The 20293-nt window shown below is 41.8% G+C and overlaps 3 protein-coding genes across 4 annotated transcripts in view; 1 reads left to right on the top strand and 2 right to left on the bottom strand.

The window, feature by feature from the left end:
* The first annotated feature begins 381 nt into the window (after positions 1-381).
* Positions 382-7395, top strand: LOC121336185. The gene is made up of 4 exons (XM_041405109.1): positions 382-390; positions 886-902; positions 2049-2166; positions 5766-7395. Exons 1-4 carry the CDS (start codon positions 382-384, stop codon positions 6405-6407), a joined length of 786 nt encoding a protein of 261 aa, XP_041261043.1. The 3' UTR covers positions 6408-7395.
* A 91-nt stretch (positions 7396-7486) lies between these two features.
* Positions 7487-14566, bottom strand: TFAM (transcription factor A, mitochondrial). The gene is made up of 6 exons (XM_041404971.1): positions 14256-14566; positions 13090-13160; positions 11071-11220; positions 10269-10364; positions 9371-9427; positions 7487-8396 (listed from the first exon to the last, which is right to left on the bottom strand). The coding sequence occupies exons 1-6, from the start codon at positions 14536-14538 to the stop codon at positions 8178-8180; spliced, it is 876 nt and encodes a 291-aa protein (XP_041260905.1). The 5' UTR covers positions 14539-14566; the 3' UTR covers positions 7487-8177.
* Positions 14567-16053: 1487 nt separating this feature from the next.
* Positions 16054-20293, bottom strand: part of UBE2D1 (ubiquitin conjugating enzyme E2 D1) — a 14580-nt gene continuing 10340 nt past the window's right edge. Inside the window, exons 6-7 of one of the 2 annotated variants that reach the window (XM_041404981.1) lie at positions 18600-18693; positions 16054-16935 (exon numbers count right to left, since the gene is read on the bottom strand). In XM_041404981.1, coding sequence (XP_041260915.1) covers positions 16890-16935; positions 18600-18693 — 140 coding nt within the window. In that variant the 3' untranslated portion in view covers positions 16054-16889. The remainder of the gene's footprint in view (positions 16936-18599; positions 18694-20293) is intronic. The other variant, XM_041404983.1, reaches the window with a different exon arrangement.

Below are 20293 nucleotides of genomic sequence, written 5' to 3'. Positions count from 1 at the left end.
AACACCCTTACCAAAACCCAAGCAAAAACCTCAGTAACCACATTTTCTGGGCCTTGTTTGCAAGGCTTCCTGGCTTCCTTCCTGAAATAAAAGAATTTCTTGATATGGCTAATTGAGGAGGAAGATTTCAAGACAGTAGAAATAAATAATTTTTAAGTGTTAGGAAAATCCATCCCAGAAGCACAGACTGATTCTTAAGGGATCTTGCAGTGATTCAATTTCTGATGTCAGAAAAGTTCATGCAGTACAAGCACCCTGCCAAGAAATTGTGGATGTCAGAAAGCAATGCTGACTTTTTTCCTTTATTTCTTCATCTGACATTTAGCAGGTAGTGGGAGCAATCCTAAATGTGGGCCAAAAGCTGCTTTCCTGCTTTTTAACATGATGCTGGTAAGACCCACTCAGGGAATAGTATCATTATTCAAAACTAGTGGTGTTTTGTACATCTTAGGTTAAAATGTTAAATATTCAGCAGCAGCAATGGTGACAGGTTTTTTGGGTGTGTTGTTGTTGGTTGGTTTTTTGGTTTTGGGATTTTTTTTAAGTTCTTAAGCATTGTGCGTTTTCCCCTGTAGTATGGGATAACAAATGGTGGAATATGAGGAGAAATCTAATACATATTGTAAAATCAGGAGACTTCCAAAATTATTTTCCTCCTTCCCAGAGATGTATTCAGGAACAGAGTGGGAGCCTGTCTCATGTCTGCCTGCCTTTGCCAAAGTTCAGCAACTGATTGCTGTTTGCATCAGGATGGGAATTATGGAAGCAGCTTGAGCAGAGACTACAAGGAATTCAAAAGGTAGAATTTCACTGCTGTCTGCTAATGTACGGTGACTACGTGGATGGAGAAGCTAAGAAACTATTTGGAAAGTTCATTTTTTCCAGGCTGTAACAGTTCCAAGGTAGGCAGCACTTCGACTCTCACTTAGCTTTTCCTGTGTACCACACTCACTATGTTGCTCACTGCTTCCTCAGGGAGCTGCACCACCCCAGCCAATCTTTCTGCTAATTCTAGTAAAAATGAACTAAAAATACTGAGGGAAAGTCATCCTACCTTACTGCCTTAAACAATAGAATTTCTTTATATGGCTCAAGAGAAAGACTTTAAAAAAAAAAGCCCCAAAGCAAACCTAAAACCCTGTATAAAGTTAGTGTGATTGTAAACAAATGTAATGCTGGAAAAATGCAGCCATAACCGTGTGTGTTGTGCCTTCAAAACATAACCGTGTCTTGAAGGAACTGTGCCAATGGCCGCTTGCTGTGCTTTTGTCAAACCCCTTTTTGCCAGCTTTCATTAATGATGGTAATGTCTCCATTCTTGCTAACTTGAAGGTTCGAGTTTCTCGTGCTGTTCGTAGGATGTGGAGCTTTTACTTGTTACTCTGCAAGCCCCTGGGTAAGAGAGCATTTATAGTAGTTCAAATTGATCAGTGAATTGGCAGGACAATCTCCTGGCCTTTGGAGAAGGCTACTGAGCAAAAGAAACCTTTGCTAGAGGCCTGCAATTATCTAGTCTAGATTGAACCTGGATGAAAAACAATGCTTCTCTTAAAATCGAGGTCATGAAAGAAGGAAAGCTGCTCCCTTGTTCAAACCACAGTGGAACAACTGCCAAGCTGTTCTGCTCTCCTCTGGGGTGTCTCTTGCAGCTCCCCTTTGAGTGCCAATTTGCTGGAGAGATGTGGCTGTGTCCCTGGGTGTCCTGCTTGGACCAACCTCCTCTCCTGGCAGCCCCTTTTCTCCCTGGCAAAATTTTTGTTGGCAAGCTACAGTTAATTTTGAAGAATATTGAACAAGCTCCCTTTGTGCAAATAAAGTAGATCGCTGCATTCTTTTAAAAGTTACTTTCTTCACAGATCAGTGTATCAAACTTATTAAAATACAAACATGCAGCCCCTAAGCAGCAAAAGTACCAGTTTGTAAAAGCAATCTTTTCTCTTGTTCTGCCCTGCAATAGCTGCTTCTGTAAAGTTTATTTCCTTTATTTTATTGATGGAGATTAAGATTAATGGAACTTAAATATTGTCAGTTCTGTTCTGGTTTTGCAGGGACAGTGTTCTCAGAAAAACTCCACAGTGGCTCTTATGTTCTGCAGGAACTAATCACTGTACAAGCTGTCTGTGTGCCTTGCCCCATTGGGAAATAGTATTTTCAATCCACTCTCAGGTAATTGTCTTCTCTTTGATGATTTGTGATTGTGCTGCCTCAGTTTAGATTTTGTATGAGGTAGAATATATATTTTATAAAGAAACCTATAGTTTATTTGTAACTTCTTTTAAAATTGTAAATGCATGTGCACAATAAGATACTGAAATATCAATGAGTAGCCCATAACTAGTTCTGAGCATTTTTATGAACCAAGACATTTTGCTGTAATCCTTTTCTGGTTCTCTTCAAGAGTTCAACATATGTGTGGTGAGGGAAGGCACCAGGGATCACTTATTGTTCAGAAAGCACAGCATTAACTCTCTAAGTACTGCAGTAGTGAATGTGCATTGTACTTCTTCATGGAGAAACTTTAATATCTGCTCATTGAAATAACTGTGCTGGTTTAGTGGTGAATTAGCTATGCTTTCCACTGGTCCTTGTTTTAATAGCCCAAGATAAGCTGCTTTGCCAAAGCTTGGGAATTGGGGTGCAGGTAATGTTGCTTACCACATGGAACAATTTTAATTTATTACAATGAAATTTCCAGGAGGAGACATGTTAGAATCAGTTATGGAGGAAAGAATATGACTACTGTTGGCTTATCTATCAAACTTTGAATAAAACTTTAATGGGATATAAAAGAATAAGTGGGAAATAAAATAATAATTTTGATATCTTTTATTACTGGGGGAAGGGCAGACTTTTAATAAGGATTTTTTTTAAAGTGGTACCTAATTGAACAAGAAGCCTACAAATTAAGCCTTGCATCATACCTGTTTTTTGCTGGGATGCTCATTGGAAATATCACATTTAACCCTTTGTCAGATAAACTGGGCAGGAAACCAGTGTATATCTCAGGTGAGATTGTTGAAAGGTTTTTCTTAAGATATTTTCCATGTAGAATACTTTCTTGCCTGCCCCTGGCCCACCCTACTCAAATGCTGCTCGTGGGTCCCTTGCTCTGTCAATGACCTGTGTGAGCATTTCACTGGGAGTGGAGCAGCACTGAAAGTGCTTAGTGTCAGTGTGCTGAGCAGCACAGAGGCCATGCAGTATTAGTGGGAGGTGAAAAAAACCTGGTTTTGCCATGTCTGTCTCTACTGGAGATAGTGTTCCACACATTACCTAACCATATTGTTCTGAATAAAAAATATTTTGCTTTTTTAGGGGGTAGGGGAGACTACTTTACCCAAGCATCTTCAGCAGTGGGTTACTCCTGTCCTGGTGTTTTGTTTTCCTGTGTAAAAGCTGTGTTTGCAAACAAAGGGTCTTGTTAAATGAGAACACTGTCTCAAGGAAATGCCAGGAGTCTTCTTCCTCCTCCTTTCTTTCTAAGTGGTTCACATGCATTATTAGGATAAGAAAAAAGATGCAGTAATTAAGTTACTTTTCCCTGTCATTGTTTGAGTGAGTGGCAAAAATGAGGATGACATTTTTCTTTATGGGTTTGTGAACGAAGCAAGATTAAAATTATATTGTGTGCAGGAAGAAGGGGTGTTAAATGAAGCAGAAAGTCAGGGTTACCCAAAAGACAAGCCTGTGTTTCTGAATGCTTTTACAGTTGTGGTGGCCAGCTGTGTGCCAGCTGTCCAAGAAAACTTGATTACAAATCTGCTTGGGGAAGGGATGCAAGGCCTGCCAGAGGCTGTGAGCTGGAGCATCTGCCAGTAGCACTGCCTCTTGCCAAGGCAGGGCTTCAGCACTCCAGAACTTCTGGAAGTCATCCTAGAGGGATTTTAGAGTTTCTTTCCATGAGATGCATGCAAAGGGAAATAAGTGGGAGCACTTGGAATTACCTTTTTAGCATGTTCTGCTATGTATCTGCTTGCTTTTGATGTTCCTTGTGCCTGTTCCTAGTGCTGGGTGCTCCTGGTTTGAATTCCTACACTGGCACTACCATAATAATGATTATAAACTCCTTCAGTATGTAAGGAATTAAGTACTAGCTTTGTCTGGCCTGTGTTCTTAGAGAATGTTCTTTCAAAATAAAAAGTTACACACCTCATAGGTTTCTGATGACTAGTTAAGCTGCAGAAGAAATAAAAGAATTAGTGTTGTAGGTTGCCTGCACATTAATACCAGGAATGTCTGGCATACAGCACAGAATGAACAAAGCTCTTCTGATTTAATTTTTTTAGATAGCTTTGCTCTTGAAAGAAGTTCTGTTAAAGACTACACTAAAAACCCACCTCTCTTCCTGTAGTCAGAGAATACAAAGCCTGAGGGCATCATAAAGAATTTCTGCATTATATATTTTCCTCTATGGTGTTCTGTTTCTGATGAAGTAGAATTACTTTCCCAAATACTAAAAATACTGGGATCCTTTGAAGTAATGCAAGTTAAGTTTGGTTGTGGGATGCATATCTCGGTTAAGAGTGCCAGAGAAAATAAATGTTCAGTTCAAAATATTCCATTCCTTATTTTATGGCTTATATAAAAACTGCAACAGGGGGAAATAGTTGACAAATATTCACCTCTGGGGAATGGAAGTGTGATAAAAGAGGCAGTGAATGAAGTCACACAAGCACCATGCTTGTGAGCACAGTGTTCCAGGCTGCAGCAGGGGGAAATAGTTGACAAATATTCACCTCTGGGGAATGGAAGTGTGATAAAAGAGGCAGTGAATGAAGTCACACAAGCACCATGCTTGTGAGCACAGTGTTCCAGGCTGCAAGAGGAGCGTGGCTGCCACACGCTTGCTTGCCCAACTCTCGGCAGCAGTCAGAAGGAGCGAGTTCAACGAGAGCTGCTTGTGCTGCTACCTATTCCCCTTCCAGCCCTCTGTGGAAACAATTGCACTCACCTCTAGGATTTGAGATGCAGAGAACACCATGGTAGGTGCAGTGGAGAAGGGCAGCAGGGAGCCTGTGTGATTCATGTGAGGCAAGGGGAAGGTGCAGCCCATCACTGGCTTTTACTTGTACAGCCTGTTTGACGGGGCAGCTGCTCCCTGTCTGCAGCCCAGCCACGAGAGTTAAAAATCAGCCACTTTGTATATGCCAGAAGGAAAGTGAGTATTCCAAATATGCTGTGAAATCTAAATGGTGCTGGAAGAAATGGCTGCCTTAGGAACGTCTTCTGTCCTGACACTTTCTTTGTGAGATATAGCTGCTTGGGCTGTGGACTGTGTTAAAGCTGAGTGAAAGTGATTGCACTGGAAATCAGGTTTTACAGCGTAGAGGGAAGGTCAGCAAATGTCTTCTTTCCTGACACACCACACTGTCTGAACAGAGATGGAATTGCTGCACTCTAACAAGGGACTCTGCCACCTTGAGCACGTGAAGGTGCTCTATATATTGTTCAGCAGGAACGTGTGGCACACTAGTGTGATTTGTCTGCTTTACAGACTGCAAAGGGGCTATGAAGGCCAGAAATGGATTTTTGCTCCGGAACTTTTTCTTTGGGAGTAGTTGCTGGACGTTAGCTGCTGCAAGAGTTAGAGTGCAAGAGGGACAGCACGTATCTCCAGGGAGTTTGATGGAGTTCAGTAGGTTTGTGTTACATGTTGAGCACAGAAAGGGTTCTAAAAGGAAGAGACCGTGCTGGAATTGCCTTTTCTTTTGCAGCCTGTAAAGTGCAAAGCCAAAACCGAAACAATTCCTCTTCCTTTCCCGCAGATCACAGTCTGTCTCCAAGAGCCCAGATCCGCAGCGGAGCTCTTCCCTGAACTGCTCCCACAGCAACGGGGCTGGGCAGAAAAGCGCTTGGCTTTGCCCTGGGCGCTGTCAGCGCTCACAAAATCACCACACCACGGCGCCGTCGCCTCGCAGGACAGGCACCGAGCCCAGCGCCACACCACCCCCGGGGCAGAGCCAAGTTGGAAACGTCCCTGCTCTCCAATCAGCTGGGCCAGGACAAAAAGATTTCCCCAATCCGCCCCTTCCAAGAGCACACCCTTCTTCACAGCACACTCAAAGAGCAGCACAAACTGCTTTGCCCTAACCGAGCTTTTTGCTCTCACAGAGTCTGGCCACAACATTGAAAACATCTGGCAAAAACAGAGCTCGCTGAGAAAGCTGCTAGCTGTGAAGGCTCTTGCTGCCTACAACTTCAAGTGCGCCCATCGATTTACCAGGTCACACCCTGCTATCAGCACTTTCCTTCTCAGCTCCAGGTACCATCCTATGCCTTCAGTCTCCCAGAGTCAGGATCCAAACAGAATGGCACCAGGGACCGCTCACATACTAAAGGTACCAGGACAAAAAGCTCAGCAGAAGCATCTGGGTCTCATGGCACACTTCTCATCCAGCAGGGGCTAGAGCCCAGGCCTTAGCTGGGAGGGTTTCCCCTAACATATCCTACAAGCAAGCCTATTCGTGTTGGTTGTGCAAATTTCTTAGAATGATACATTTCTTGCAGATAACTACACAAGGTTATGTGAAAGTTTCTAAAGCAGCCAGTACGGTGTGAAACAGCTGGTAGAAGTGTCTCAGTCATCTATTTTTAGCTAAATAATACTGATGGTGTCAGTCACATAATGCCCAGGTTTCATCTGTTAAGTCAACTCTGCCTGAGGCCTGAGCATCAGCACATCTGAGTCACTTGGTTTGTTCAGCCTGGAAAATGGGAGATTGAAGGGGAGACCTCACTGAGGCCTTCAATATCCTCTTGAGGGGCATTGGGGGGGCAGGTTCTGATCTCTTCACTCTCATGACCAGTAACAAGGCCCGAGGGACTGGCTGGAGCTGTCAGGGAGGATTAGGTCAGGTATCAGGAGAAGGTTCTTACCCCAAAGGCTGGTCAGGCACTGAACAGGCTCCCCAGGGCAGTGGTCACAGTACCAAGCCTGTCTGTATTCAAGAAGTGTTTGGACAACACTCAGGCACAGGGGGCATTCCTGGGGTGTCCTCTACAGGGCCAGGAGTTGGACTTCACGATGCTGATGGGTCCTTCAACTCAGGATATTCTGTGATTCTATGTGCACTGAGTGATTATCTCAAGCTGGTTTGCACTGGCACTCAGAGCTTGTCTATAATTGCTTCCAATTTATGTCTGCAGTCAACCCCAGGGCATTGACAGACTGATCAAACACAAAGGGTTTGAGGAAAATGCTCCTTTTGAGGTGACAGTGTCCAAGGCCAGGTTGGATGGGGCCCTGAGCAACCTGATTCGGTGAGTGGCATCCCTTCCTACGGGAGCAATTGGAACCATGTGATCTTGAGGGACCCTTCCAACCCAAGCCTTTCTAGAATTCCATGATTATTTTGTGGGTCACTCAGAACAGATGAGATCCACCAAATACTGAAAAAGTTGGCCTGCATTCTAAAACCAGATTCCTCAAAATATCTATGAGATTTAACTATGATGTAGAAGCTCCAGGAAAGAAACCAACCACCTCTTCAAAATACCTGTATTTATTACACCAAAACTCAAAGTCCAAGCAGTTCACATAATTCTTTTCCTTCTAGGTTGCCCCAAATGTGACAACAGCAAGACAAAAATGTTTGTATGTATCCAAACAAAACCACAAAATCAAAGTCCAATAAAGGTACGTTTATACAAAACTCACATGGTTTTTAAATGCAACAGAAGTGGCATACACAGATTAACAGGTACAAAAAGACAGATGCATAAAATAAAAGCTAGCATTTTGTGTTTCTTTTGTCTGTTGAAATGTAGAACATCTCACTAGCAATAACATGGAGGGAATAAAACACAGCAGTGTTAACTCAGATTTCAGCTCTTATTTACAGAATTTAGATGGTAACATTGCAGAATATTCTTTCTTTGATAAAGAATATTTTTTATTGTTTCATTAAAAAATACCTTATAAAAGCTGGATATTATCAACCGTTACTGGAGAGCACTGCTGATGTCAGTGGGTATCATTTCACAGCTTGATTAATTGCTATTCTACAGTTCAGGCTACACCTGCAGTGATTATTTCAGTCAGTTCTGAGAGACAGTAACTCCACTCTTACCTGATCACCTTTCCAAAGGGCCCTTCATGGGTTTTCCACATTTCAGTGCTAATGCTGACTGCAGCATTAATGCAGCAGGACAGAAATAAGACAACCGAAGGGGATTTTTTATTCTTCGGATTTTTTCAATTTTGCCTTTTTTCCACTTGAGGAAGCTTTGGCTTTGGCTGTTTCAGTTTGCTTTGCAGTTTCAGCAGGTTTCTTTCTTAACCTTCGCTTTTTGGAACGCACCAGGTCTTCACGTCCCCGTTCAATCATTTTTGCTTCCCATGATTTCATTTCATTCTCATACCGAACCTTATCATCTTGAGCAAGCTGCAAGTATGGCTGAAAGAAAATAGGGTATCAAGAAGTTACAGAAGGGCTTTTTCTGGAGAACTGCCACACACAAAGGTGACTTAGAACAACACTTGTACAGTGTACAGACCAGGCATTTGCTTTCTACCCCAGCTAATTGAAAAAATAAACCCCAAAAAAATAAAACTCGCAGAAAAAATACAAAGCTTTAGCACTAAACTGCAGTTATGTCAGCAGCTGGCCATTCCTGAAGAGGAAATTTATTCAGTACTACTACTACCAGTTAAGGCTTTTTTATCTGAGCACTAGTTTAAGACAGCTAGACTACGTGAGGCACAGGAATAGATATTGCTGTGGAATTACTTCAAATTATTTTTCTACAGTAAGAACATGAACCTAGGTTATGTCCTCAGTACTCATTAAAAACCACCTGGAAGAAGGGCATTCAGGAGGAAGCACAGCAGGGTACAGAAAGCCTCAACATGTCAAGGTTTACTTTAGATTTCAGTACAGCACTGAAATCAGTTCATAGTTCAATATGCTCAGAAAGCTGGCAGAAAATTATCCCCCACAAAACCAAAGTTAATAAATTACCCTGTGCACATCACTTGTGGATTTCTGTTACATTCCCTTGTAAGAAGTCTTTCCATGAGCAGCAAATTCTTACGCTGGTGTTAAAAGATATTATGGATGATTATAAAAAAATCAATTTGTTGCACATTATTCCACCTTCTTCTCTAGATGTTGCTTAGCATCCACTTTAAGGCACACCAAACTTCCATCCTATCCTACTGATTCATGTTTCAACAACACTATGAATTAAATGGTCACTACTGGAATAAAGGTAATGACAATCTTTTTCAAGATGCATAAAGATCTTGGAGTATTCTCCTCAGTGTTATAATTCGAGCAACTGAGTTCAAGACTTTGTACAAATATATCAATTTTGACTCAAGTTTTTAATTCTGATGAGATCAGAGCCTCATTGAAATCCTCTGACATACCTGCTTTTGGGAAGCAGACATTTTTTGCCACGTATCAAATAGTTTCTTCATCTTTGCCTAGGGGATACAGAACATGCAATACATGAGAGTTGTTTCAGGACCAGACTGACTTCAGAGGGATACAGGTGAATACTGCATGAGCAGAAGTCAAACACAAACCAATGCAAAAAAGCACAAAAGCTTGCTTCCCCTTATTTACCCTTTCCATGTAAGTAAGTAATAAACTATATTGTTCAAAACAAGCTTCTGGGCATCATCTGAGCCACATTTACAGGGCAGGCCTCAGCTGACTGGAGAAACCTGCCTTGTACAGGGAAAACTGAGGAACAAACTATGTCCACCATCCTTACTGACTGAATGTGTAGGGCAAGGAACACGTGAGGCACACAGGGTGGGTCTGCAGCACCTCAAGTGCTGTAATCCACCAGTGTAACATAAACGTAACATGTAATCCACCCAAAGCACAGTTCAGTGCAGAATTTGTGAGTTTGCTGAGGAACTTTTGTATTTCCATAATACCAGCTGAACTATAGGAGATAAAATAAACTGCTACTGCCAGAACAGGAGCACACCAGCACAGCTCTTTGAAAAACTGTACTGCTACATCAAAACAAAGGGAAGAATAATTCTCTCCCTACAAAAGGAACAGGTAAAGTCTGTAACATTGAAGTGCAAAAAATAGCACAAATGTTTTAAGTCTGTATACCCACACAGCACTTTTTTAAACAGGTCATGCTAGCAGTATAGCCAGGTGGCCACAGCTTAAAAAAAATAACCTCAGCAATGCAGCATCCAGACAGTGAACTACTGAACAGTAGCTCTGAAAATGACAGCATCTAAACTATATTTTTCTGAATACAATGGACACATTTTAGAGAAAGAATCTTTCCTGGCTTACCACAGGTGAATTTCCCTCACTTTCTTGAAAATTTTCTGACAGGAAGATGTTAAAGCCACTACGAGCTCTTTTAGGTTTTCCAAGCAGATTCAATTCCTTTAAAAACAAAAGAGAAGTTATTCCTCTACCAAGCATGCATTTGTTCCAAAACTAAACTCGGTATTTCTCTTTATATTTTATGCAAAAATCAAACACAAATTCTTTCTTTGGTGTTTTACTCTGTAAACTGGACTGTATGTCAAGATGCTCTTAGTGCTTTTCAAGACTAATGTTAAACTACAAAAAGCTAACAACTTGAGTTTTCACAAGCTGTTGAAAAAGCATTTAGAACTGATTCTTACTTCAGCTAAATCTTCCAGAAACCAGAGAGTGCTACTAAATTCAACTCTGTAAGGAAGTTATGATGACAGATTTTCTATTATTCTTCAGTAAGGCTTCAGTTTCTGGTGTGAAATACTGCCTGTGTGCAGAGAAGAGGGCACACACTTATCTGTGGGAGGTGAGAAGGTGGAAGAGAATTGTGTTTCTGCTATCAGAATGCTTTGCCTACAGGGATGATGGCTAGAGAATGAAAGTACAGCAAGTTATAGATGCAATTACACTTCCTGTTTTCTCCAGTCCTGACATTCCCACTGGAGCCTAGGCATGGCATTTTGGGGGGTTTGTGTATGTTGGGTGGTTTTTTTTTCTGTTCTGAGTTGCTTTTGTATTTCTAAAACATGCTTCAACTCTGCTTTGTATACTAGACAAAGAGACTTCAGGCTCCTTGAGAGAAAAGAAACCTGAACTTCAAAATACTTACTCTTTTTGCCCTGATTGATCTTCTCCTTGCCAGTTGTTTTCTCCTTTCCTCTTTCAGAGCTGCAGCCTGGGCTGGAGTCAGCTGGGCTTTATAAGCAGCCATCTGCTCTCCGTATTTCTTCCAGTCTGTCTTTATTGCTTCCTCATAAACCTACAGCACAAACCACCACCAGCCTTAGAGTTAAGCTAGATGCTTTCAGTCAGAAGCACCTGACCATTAGACAAGCTAACACTTCTAACCTATGAGCAGAAAAATTACAGAATGAAAAACTTACACCAGAGCATCAGATTTTCATCTGTTTGATTCCCTGTTCCCTTCCTTACACGAAGGGAAAAGTACACAGAGTGAGAAGTCCAAAAGGGATGTGAGAGGTCCAAAAGGGATGTGAGAGCATCTCAATTCTACTGAATATTTCCTTAGAAAATGGAATTTAGTTCCAACTGCCTCTAATTACTAACTGCAACCAAGGAGAACAATCATTACTTTGCTATAAATGGCATTTAAATCCATCAGCAAATCATAAAGTTGCTTTATGTTATCCCTTGAAACTGCCACTGAGAGAAACTTCACTGTTTCATGTTATGTTGAAACACCAACATAATATGAAACATCATATTACGACGTAGTATGATGATGCTTAAAGAAATTTACATGAACCAAAAGAAGTTGGTCCTTTCATCCAAATTAACTGAGATTTCACCTACCATACGAGAGCAGAACAACTTTACACAACTTGCATTGCACATGTAATGCAATATGGCTGTTCAAAAAAGAGAAAGAATTGGTTTGCAGCCCACAGCCACACGGAGGGAGAGCTGTGTCATTTCTCTGGCAACAGATTAAAACTGTTAAAGCCAAGGTCACATACAAGTGCAAGAACAAGCAGCAAAGTATCCTCCTGTACTGGGTTTGCATGGCCAGATTCTGCTGGTGAGGGGGGGACAGGGATGGCTCCTGTGAGAAGCCTGATGGAGCCAAGGCCAGCCAGCTCCCAGTGGCACCTGCTACTGGCCATCAGTGACGGTGGTGGCACCTCAGGGCTAACAGAGTTAGGAAGGCAAAAAAGAAAACTGCACAACTTCAGCCAGAGAAAGGAGGCAGACCACGTCAGAAGAACACTTGTACTGATCCTAAGGTCAGGGAAGGAGAGGCAGGAGATGCTCCAGGCACCAGAGCTGAGGCTCCCCTTCAGCCTGGGGCGCAGCCCATGGTGAGGCAGCTGCGCCCCTGCAGCCCAGGGGGGAGCAGAGATCACCTGCAGCCCATGGAGGAGCCCCCACTGGAGCAGGGGGATGCCCAAAGGGGGCTGTGACCCCGTGTGAAGCCTGGCCCTGAAGGACACATGCTGGAGCAGTTCCTGAAGAACTGCAGCCCATGGGAAAGACTCACACTGTGAGCAGTTCATGGAGGCTGTCCCCTGAGGAAGGGAGCCCAAGTTCTCCCACTGAACAGGAAGGAGCAGCTGAGGAGCAGCCCAACACATGATGGACTGACCTCAGCCCCCGTTCCCGTGCTCCTGCACTGCTGTCAGGAGGAAGCAGAGAAATTGGGAGTGATGTTGAGCCTCAGAAGAGGGAAGAGTAAGGGAAAAAGTGTCTTAGGATATGAGTTTTTATTTCTCATTATCCTACTCTGATTTCCCCAAGTGAAGTTTGTTCTGCCCTGACAGTAGCTGGTGTGGGACCTCTCCCTGTTTATTCAGACCCATAAACATTTTGCTGTATTTTCTCTCCCCTGCCCAGCTTAGGAGACCAGCTGAGAGTGGCTTTGGTGGGCACCTGGCATTCAGCCAAGGTCACCCCACCACACTTCCCCTGAGTTATCCAAAGCTCCCAATTCTCCCAACTGTTTTGATGTCTGAACCTTTGCACACACGTGCTTTTTCAAGCCCTTTAAAAACATACCAACCAACCAAAAAAAACCCACCAGACTAAATAAAAAAAACCACAAGACACCAAAGCAAATAAAACCCCACCAACTGTAGAGTTCAAAGTACTCAGGGAAAGGACACAACCTCACCTGCTTCTGTGATGCTGGTAACTCCTTCCACGCACCTGCTAATTTTTTAACCAGTTCTGTGTTGCTCACTTCTGTAGGTTAAAAGAGAAAGGCCGGAAATTAAGATCAACATTGTATCTTTAGTAAGCTCCTTCAACTTTTCCCAAGGAAAGCTGTCACAGGTATCCTCTTCCTGTACAAATGTATTTTTGTCCCTTCATAAAACTAACTCACTGTGGCAGTTAAAGGGCACTGCAGTATTTGGGGGATGGGGAAGAGTCACTGCTCACCTGGAACACAACATGCAGTAATGATCTGAAGCACCAGTTCAAGGCAGCTGTTGTTACTCTACAACAATTTCATATTTTCTTTTCAGCTGGATCCTTTTCTATACAATGTAAGATGGTCTGAATTTGGAGTGGGGAGCAGGGAAGAAACCAAAAGTAAAATTTCCAGTTCTATATGAGAGTGTGGAACTCTTGAACTGGTGAGCTAAACAGGGTATCAAATGGTTTTCCCTACTTAAATCTTCCTCAGGATTTGCCCAATATGACCATAGTTCTTTAAACATTTTAACCTTCAACAGTATTTCAAAACCAGCTTATCTTTCTATTCTGCACCTCTCTGGCAAGAGTCGCTGCACTGCCTATAAGCCAAGTTTTGATAGCAAATCAAACATATTCGCAAGAAACCATTTTCCTCTAAATACATTTTCTTTTTCTCCCATATACAGTGATGCAATCCAGTACCTGCAATTTTTCAATTACTAAGCCTCAAAGTCATACACAGCTCATAAAATCAGCAAAAACGTACTCCAAACACACAGAGTCCAAAAATAATTGAGAACCATAAGCAATTGCTCAGTGTATTACCCAGGCGAGGTATTTCATCACGCACTTTTAAAGTTACACACTCATGTTCATTATTTTGACTTACGAGGCGCGGAAGGCCAAGCACGTGTAGGCAACGAGCGTGACCACGCTGGATTCGCTCGGGGAGCGGCAGGGCCGAGCGGCCGGGCTGGCTCCCAGCCGGCTCCCGGAGCTCGGCTCACACAGGGATCGCGCTCCCGCTGCTCCGCCTCTCCCGCTCGGGGGGCGCAGGCCCCGGCCCCGCTCGGGGGGCGGCGGTAGCGGAGCCCCGGCGCCCAACAGCGGGCCCGCCTCCCCTCCCCTCCAACCTCGTACCTGGGTTTTTTTCCCTAAAGGCCGGACGGTTGTCCATCACGAAACGAAAATAGGCGGTGAGGGGCCGCTTCGGCCGCTGATTCGAGCTGGTCCCCCGAGACAGACAGCGCTCCGGCGCGCCGCCGGCCCTGCACACAACGGCACCGTCCAGGAGGCTCCCCGTGCCCCGCTGGCGCAGCCCCGCTCCCGTCCCGCTGCGGAGGAGCCGCCGCCCGCCCGCGGCCGTGACCAGGCCCAGGCCCAGGCCCGCGGCCCGGGCCAGCAAGGCCGCTGCCGCCGCCATGCCGGCCCGCCGCGCCTGCGCCGCAGCGCGCGGCACCCTGGGACGGCGGCGTGAGGGGCGGCGCGGCGGGGGCCTCGTGAGGTGACAGCGGCACCGTCTCAAATAATGTATTTGTAATTTCATTGCGGTAATTTCAAAAGCAGAAAGGCTGAACTGCTAGGAGTAGCATAAGAATCAAAGACTTAGCTTCGCACCTCTAACCAGCACGAGCATAAGACAAGTTCCTTTTTTGCTATTTACAGATGCTTAATATGTCCTGCACACGGGTGTCGGTCGGTTTTCAGTGCTCCCGCTGGTTTCGTACTGTGCTGGGAAGTCGTTCGTGCACGGCACAAAGCAGAAACATTACCAGGTAAAGTGTAAATGCTTTCAAACCATCCCTAACACAATCTGATAAACCAAAAGAAACCAAGTCAAACTTCCGATTTCACACAATTCTATACAGATACTCCAAACATTTTAATAACTTCTAGAGAATAACAAAGAGATTGCTATTTTACCTAGAAAAAAATAAGAACTGTGAAGGCATTCTGATGGTCAGTTTTCTACAATCATTTGAGCAAGAAGTATAAATGATGTCTTTGCCTTCCCAGCTACACTGCCCTCGTTCAAATATAATGAAGCACTCAGTAACAAAAAAATCCATTTATTCAGCTTGCAAAATGTAGTGAACAGGGATATTTTAGGATTATTAGAACCAATCTCAATCAAGCTGATGTTTCAAATGTCACCATAACATCACAGAAATGACATTTTCCCATATGTGACCAACTTGAGGTGAGTAAATCAGAAAACATGAAGTTAATATCCCACTGGTAGGAGTAAAAGCTCCTACTGTGCACACTTACCACCCATACCTCACATTCCAGTTTGATACATATTCAAATAAAAAACAACAACAAACAAAAAAAACCCCAAATCAAATGTATCTGCGATGTTAAAAATGTATTTTATGATGACAAATTTCCCAGCTGAAAGTCATTTTTCTTTCATGTAGAAGATACAGAGAAAAACATTTTGTCATCTTTTTTTATTTTCAAGTAACCAAGAAGAATGAATGGTAGGAAATCAAGAGTTTTTCTGCTTTTGATCTGTGTTTAAAGAACAGATTGCCCCTCTCCAGCACTATTGGTTTTGCATGTGGATAGACTGAAGCAATTGAAGTGCAAGTTAATGGCAAAGTTCCTTTCAAGTGTGAGTTTCCTGTGACATTCTGATATTGCAGATACACCACCTCAACACTCTTGTGATTGTCTCCTCCCTAGGTGAATATTGGTGTGGCGTGGCATTAACTTATTTGAAATCCTCTATCCAAGAATGTGCATAGGATGCTAAACCCACCAGGCTAGAGCTAGCATAAAAATGAACTCTGAGCCCAGTTCTAAGTAGCACCTGATGCATGGCTGTATTGGACGCTGGCTACAAGACACACACACACCACTGGCAGTTCTCTGTTACAATGTGGGAACAAGTACTTTAAGGATATGCACGAATTAAGATAAAGGAATAGCCAAGGAAAGTAGAAAATGTATTTTATTTATATGGAAAAGGCTACATCTGGATTTGTAAAAGGTCTGTGATAGTATTATGTTGCCCACGCGTCACAAATCAGTTGTGAATAGCAACAAAATAGTTACATATCTTTCTACATACCAGTGCAATTAGTTCACATTGCAATAAAATTAAGTCAAGTATGCAACAGAATCAAAACCAAGTGTTTCTCCATAATCAGCATACAAAGATTTACAGTGCAAAGATCATTTTAGGTTTTAAGAAGCCTGCAGTCAGTCTTCAGAATATTCTAATGGGTGAGATACTCCAATTATTTTCACTATTAGCAGTTTGTATCTTGTCAACACTGTGCACAAGCAAGTCTAAACTGAAATGACTTACATTGTAAATAAAATAGTCTATACAATAAAAAAATACAAATTATATAAGAGAACTAACAAAAAGAAACTTGAACACACTTATGAAACAGACAACATACTTCAATGACACACATACAGTATTCATCACATGAAAACAGCTACTTTTTCCAGCAAAAATAATTTCATTGATTTACAACTGAATTACAGATCTTGTAGTCTGAAGATGCAGGTGTCCAACTCTTAAAAACTATAATAAATGTCTTCTGCAAAGCATACAAAGAGGATAAATATTCTTATCAAAGTCATAAGGTTATTTTCGGAAGTTTGTTCTCTCTTGCTCCAGAAACACACTTACATGGGTGAAAAAAAATTCAAGGGGTGTCACATTGAAACCATAAACTGTGCTCCATTTCCTTCTATTTTTGAAAAAAACCCTAGAATTTACAGTACTCTGTGGTATATGAAAATGTCTTCAAAAGTTTACATTGCATATTTCTGAGTCCATTCTCTCGCATGTCTGTTGTATCTGTACGTGCAGAAAGAAGGCATGACAGTGAGGAGCTGTTAGTGAGACATTGACAGTGGGCACACATTTACTAAATACAGGCTGTGCACCTCTGAGCAGAGTCAAAGAACATTAAAGCAGTCTAAAAGCCAGACAGTATACACCCACCACACATTCAGTTTCTGAGGTTATGTATCAGAGCTACTCAGACTCAAACCCAACTTCACAGGTTTGCATTAAACTGTGCATCCTTCATTTGTATTTCATAACTGCTTCCCTTATTTGCACCTTAACAGCAATTTGTTGTCAATTACTCCTGAAGGCACATGCTATTAAGAGTCTGACAAAGTTTACACATTTTAGTCCCACAAATGCAGTATAATTAAGTGGGATTTTATTCTCTGTTCTGCACTGCCAGCTGCATTTCAGAACTTGAAAATTTTCTGAAAAGCATTTTTTCCTAGGTCTTAAGTCTTGGGTCTTTTCCTTCTGGTATGAAGCTGATTAACTTTATAATTCCATAATCCCAAGGGTAAATGTCCTTATAGAATTGATAGCTTCCACTCTGATCCTTCCATTTGCTACATTCTACTCTTCAGACTGGATTCACTTTCTTGAGTTAACCAGAGAAAAATTCTGACAAGTTTTTAACTTTTAAGATCAGTATAGCAACTCATTTACTAATTGGTTTTCTTCTTGAAAATATGCTACCATACAAGTCTTTGGATTTTAACTTATAGTAAAATACTCATAGATAAATGCTCAGGGGTAACCAGCCATATCTTTCATTTCCTAAATCCAAGGTAAAACAACAACAAAAAATTTAATAGGTGATCATCATAAGAAGACAAAGCTACAGTCAAGACTACATATTTTTTCACTTTTCCTAGCAATGATTAAATTTTGAGATTGGAGATAAAAAAACATCCCTCATTCACTTCCTTCACAAGCAGGAGGCACAACAGCTGAAATCACTAACAAGTAGGTGAGTGGAAAAAAGCTGAGCCACAAATGAGGAGAAGCTGCTGCACAGCATCCTCAACTTGAACACTATCTACTTTGCAGAATGAGCTGCAGCATTCAGGCACTTCAGAAGTTACATGGCTGGACTATACCAGACACTGAACTGTGAGAAAAAGGCCATTTTAATAATTCTTAGTCTGGGCAGAGAAATACTAGACCACAGGTGTCCATGTAACTTCTACATCACTCCTTTGCTGTCTACTGCTCAAGGTAAAAGCAATACTCAAATCTTCCTCAGTCTGTGACATGTGCTGAGCCACAGGCCACTGCATACACTGCAAGAAGTCTTCAATGGCTCAGCACTGAAAAATAGGTGCCAAATAACTCAGTCAGTTAGATAGAAGGTCAGAAATTCTTCTGTACAGGTTTTACAAACAGAGGATTGCAGTAGCAATAAATAACTCACATTTGGGAAAATAATTTTTCATGCAATCCATCTGTTACACAAAAGCATGAGGGTTTTATGTAATTAAGTACAAAAATATTAGTTACCAACGGCTGTGTATGCCTACAGTTTTCTACTTGCCATGGCTATTCTCAATATTTAAAGAGCTAAGCCTGTAGCAATCTAGGAAAAGAGTATTGCTAAAGTTAATACTGAAGGTGCACAGCAGACAGCCATCTGCAAGTACCACACACACAATTATTTATGTTATACTCACTTTTCCTTGTCTGACTTGTAGATCTGTGCAATATCTGGTACTAAAGGATCATCTGGATTAGGATCACAAAGTAAGGAGCATATGGACAATAAAACTAAATAAAAGAGACACTAGATTAAATAAGTTAGTTTGCTTTATTTCTACAATCCTTTAATATATTCCAGTATACTGAAGGAGGTGGTAGGAGGGTATAGGAAAAAGAATGCATATTAGTATTAAGCTGTCATTTTACAGTTCTGTCCAGAAATGTTTATACAGCATCATTTTTCTAGGGCCTCAGTAAACACCTGATACAAGCCCAGGGAACTTGCAGCCATGTACCTGTAGCTTTTGTAATGATCTCTCCCACATCCTAGCCTAGGAACTCAACTACAGACTACAGTTACAGGGATATTGCTCAAATTAAGCTTTCCACCTGCATTTAAGGTACTAATATTATTAATATTACATTGCCATGCAGTACTCTATTTGTGCATATCCTTTTCCACTTCTGTGCTGGCAGATATTCTTTCAATCATAGGAACATTTTACCTAAGTGTGACTTCCATTTTGAGAAATACTTGATCAGCATTTAATACAGGTATTCACTTACAATTTCATATTAATTTCCTGGTATCAAACCAAGGAGGTACACAGTTAAATAATTCTAAATATGTTGTGAAAGGGAACTTCATGCTGCCATAAGAACAACTGTAGAATACTTTTTTTCCCCCTGCTTTATCTTGTTACCCAAGAACCCACACCTTTTCAGGAGTAGAAATTTCACTCACTTCAGTACTGACTTATTTTAAGTGACAGTAACATCAGAAAATTAGGTTAGAATACGTGGTCACACAGATGGTCAGAGGTGCTATAATATGCTGTAAACTTTTGATTCAGTCAAACAAAGACTAGAAAGGAGAAACTTCCATGAGTCCCTGAGCTAATTTCCAGTTTATGAAATACCTAATATCTGAACATGAGACCAGCAGACTGCTCTACCTTATAACCAAAGAAGTGCTCAGCAAGTAAACAGGTAGAAAAATGCTGAAGATCTAAAAATTTTACAGGTTTTCAGTTGTGGATGCCAGCTGTTAAACCTAAGTGGCAATTTTCATTTGCTTAATAACTAGAAACACGACAATTTTTGGATAGCTATAAAACAATTTATGTGGGAAAAAACTATACCAATTACACATAAGAGCAACTGATATCTTTAGCAATGACTTCAGAAAACAGAATACTAGACTTAGATTTTATATGGCTTGTGAGACTACAGCACAGGCCTGTAAGCAAGGGAAGTTGTTTTTCCAAGGAGGTACAGCAAGTGGACTTGCATAGAGCAATTGGGCAAAGACCCACAATTTTTTCTTTGCTTGTACACCCAATGCACTGACACTTTGGCACACAGCTCAGAGAGCTCCCAAGTACATGAGATGTGATATGGCTTGACCTTTTGAGTCACATGAGAAATTTCTGTAATATGACTAAGTGTGCCTTAGCAATTTGAAGATGGGTGAGGAGAAACAACAACACCCACATTTTAAGCAGCATTTTAAGTGCCAAAGAATGCCTGCAGCAAAAGAACTGCTTAACTGTTAACTCAATGTTCCAGAAATCCACAGTGTTCAAGTTTTGAGAAAGCTTAACTACAGGATGAGAATATTTTAATAAAACTTTTACTGATGACTGTGAAAGGAGCTACATTTTGAAAT

Source organism: Onychostruthus taczanowskii, unplaced genomic scaffold (assembly GCF_017590055.1).
Source record: "Onychostruthus taczanowskii isolate IOZ18803 unplaced genomic scaffold, ASM1759005v1 scaffold22, whole genome shotgun sequence".
Lineage (NCBI taxonomy): Eukaryota > Metazoa > Chordata > Aves > Passeriformes > Passeridae > Onychostruthus > Onychostruthus taczanowskii.
This window is presented reverse-complemented; position numbering and strand designations above follow the sequence as displayed.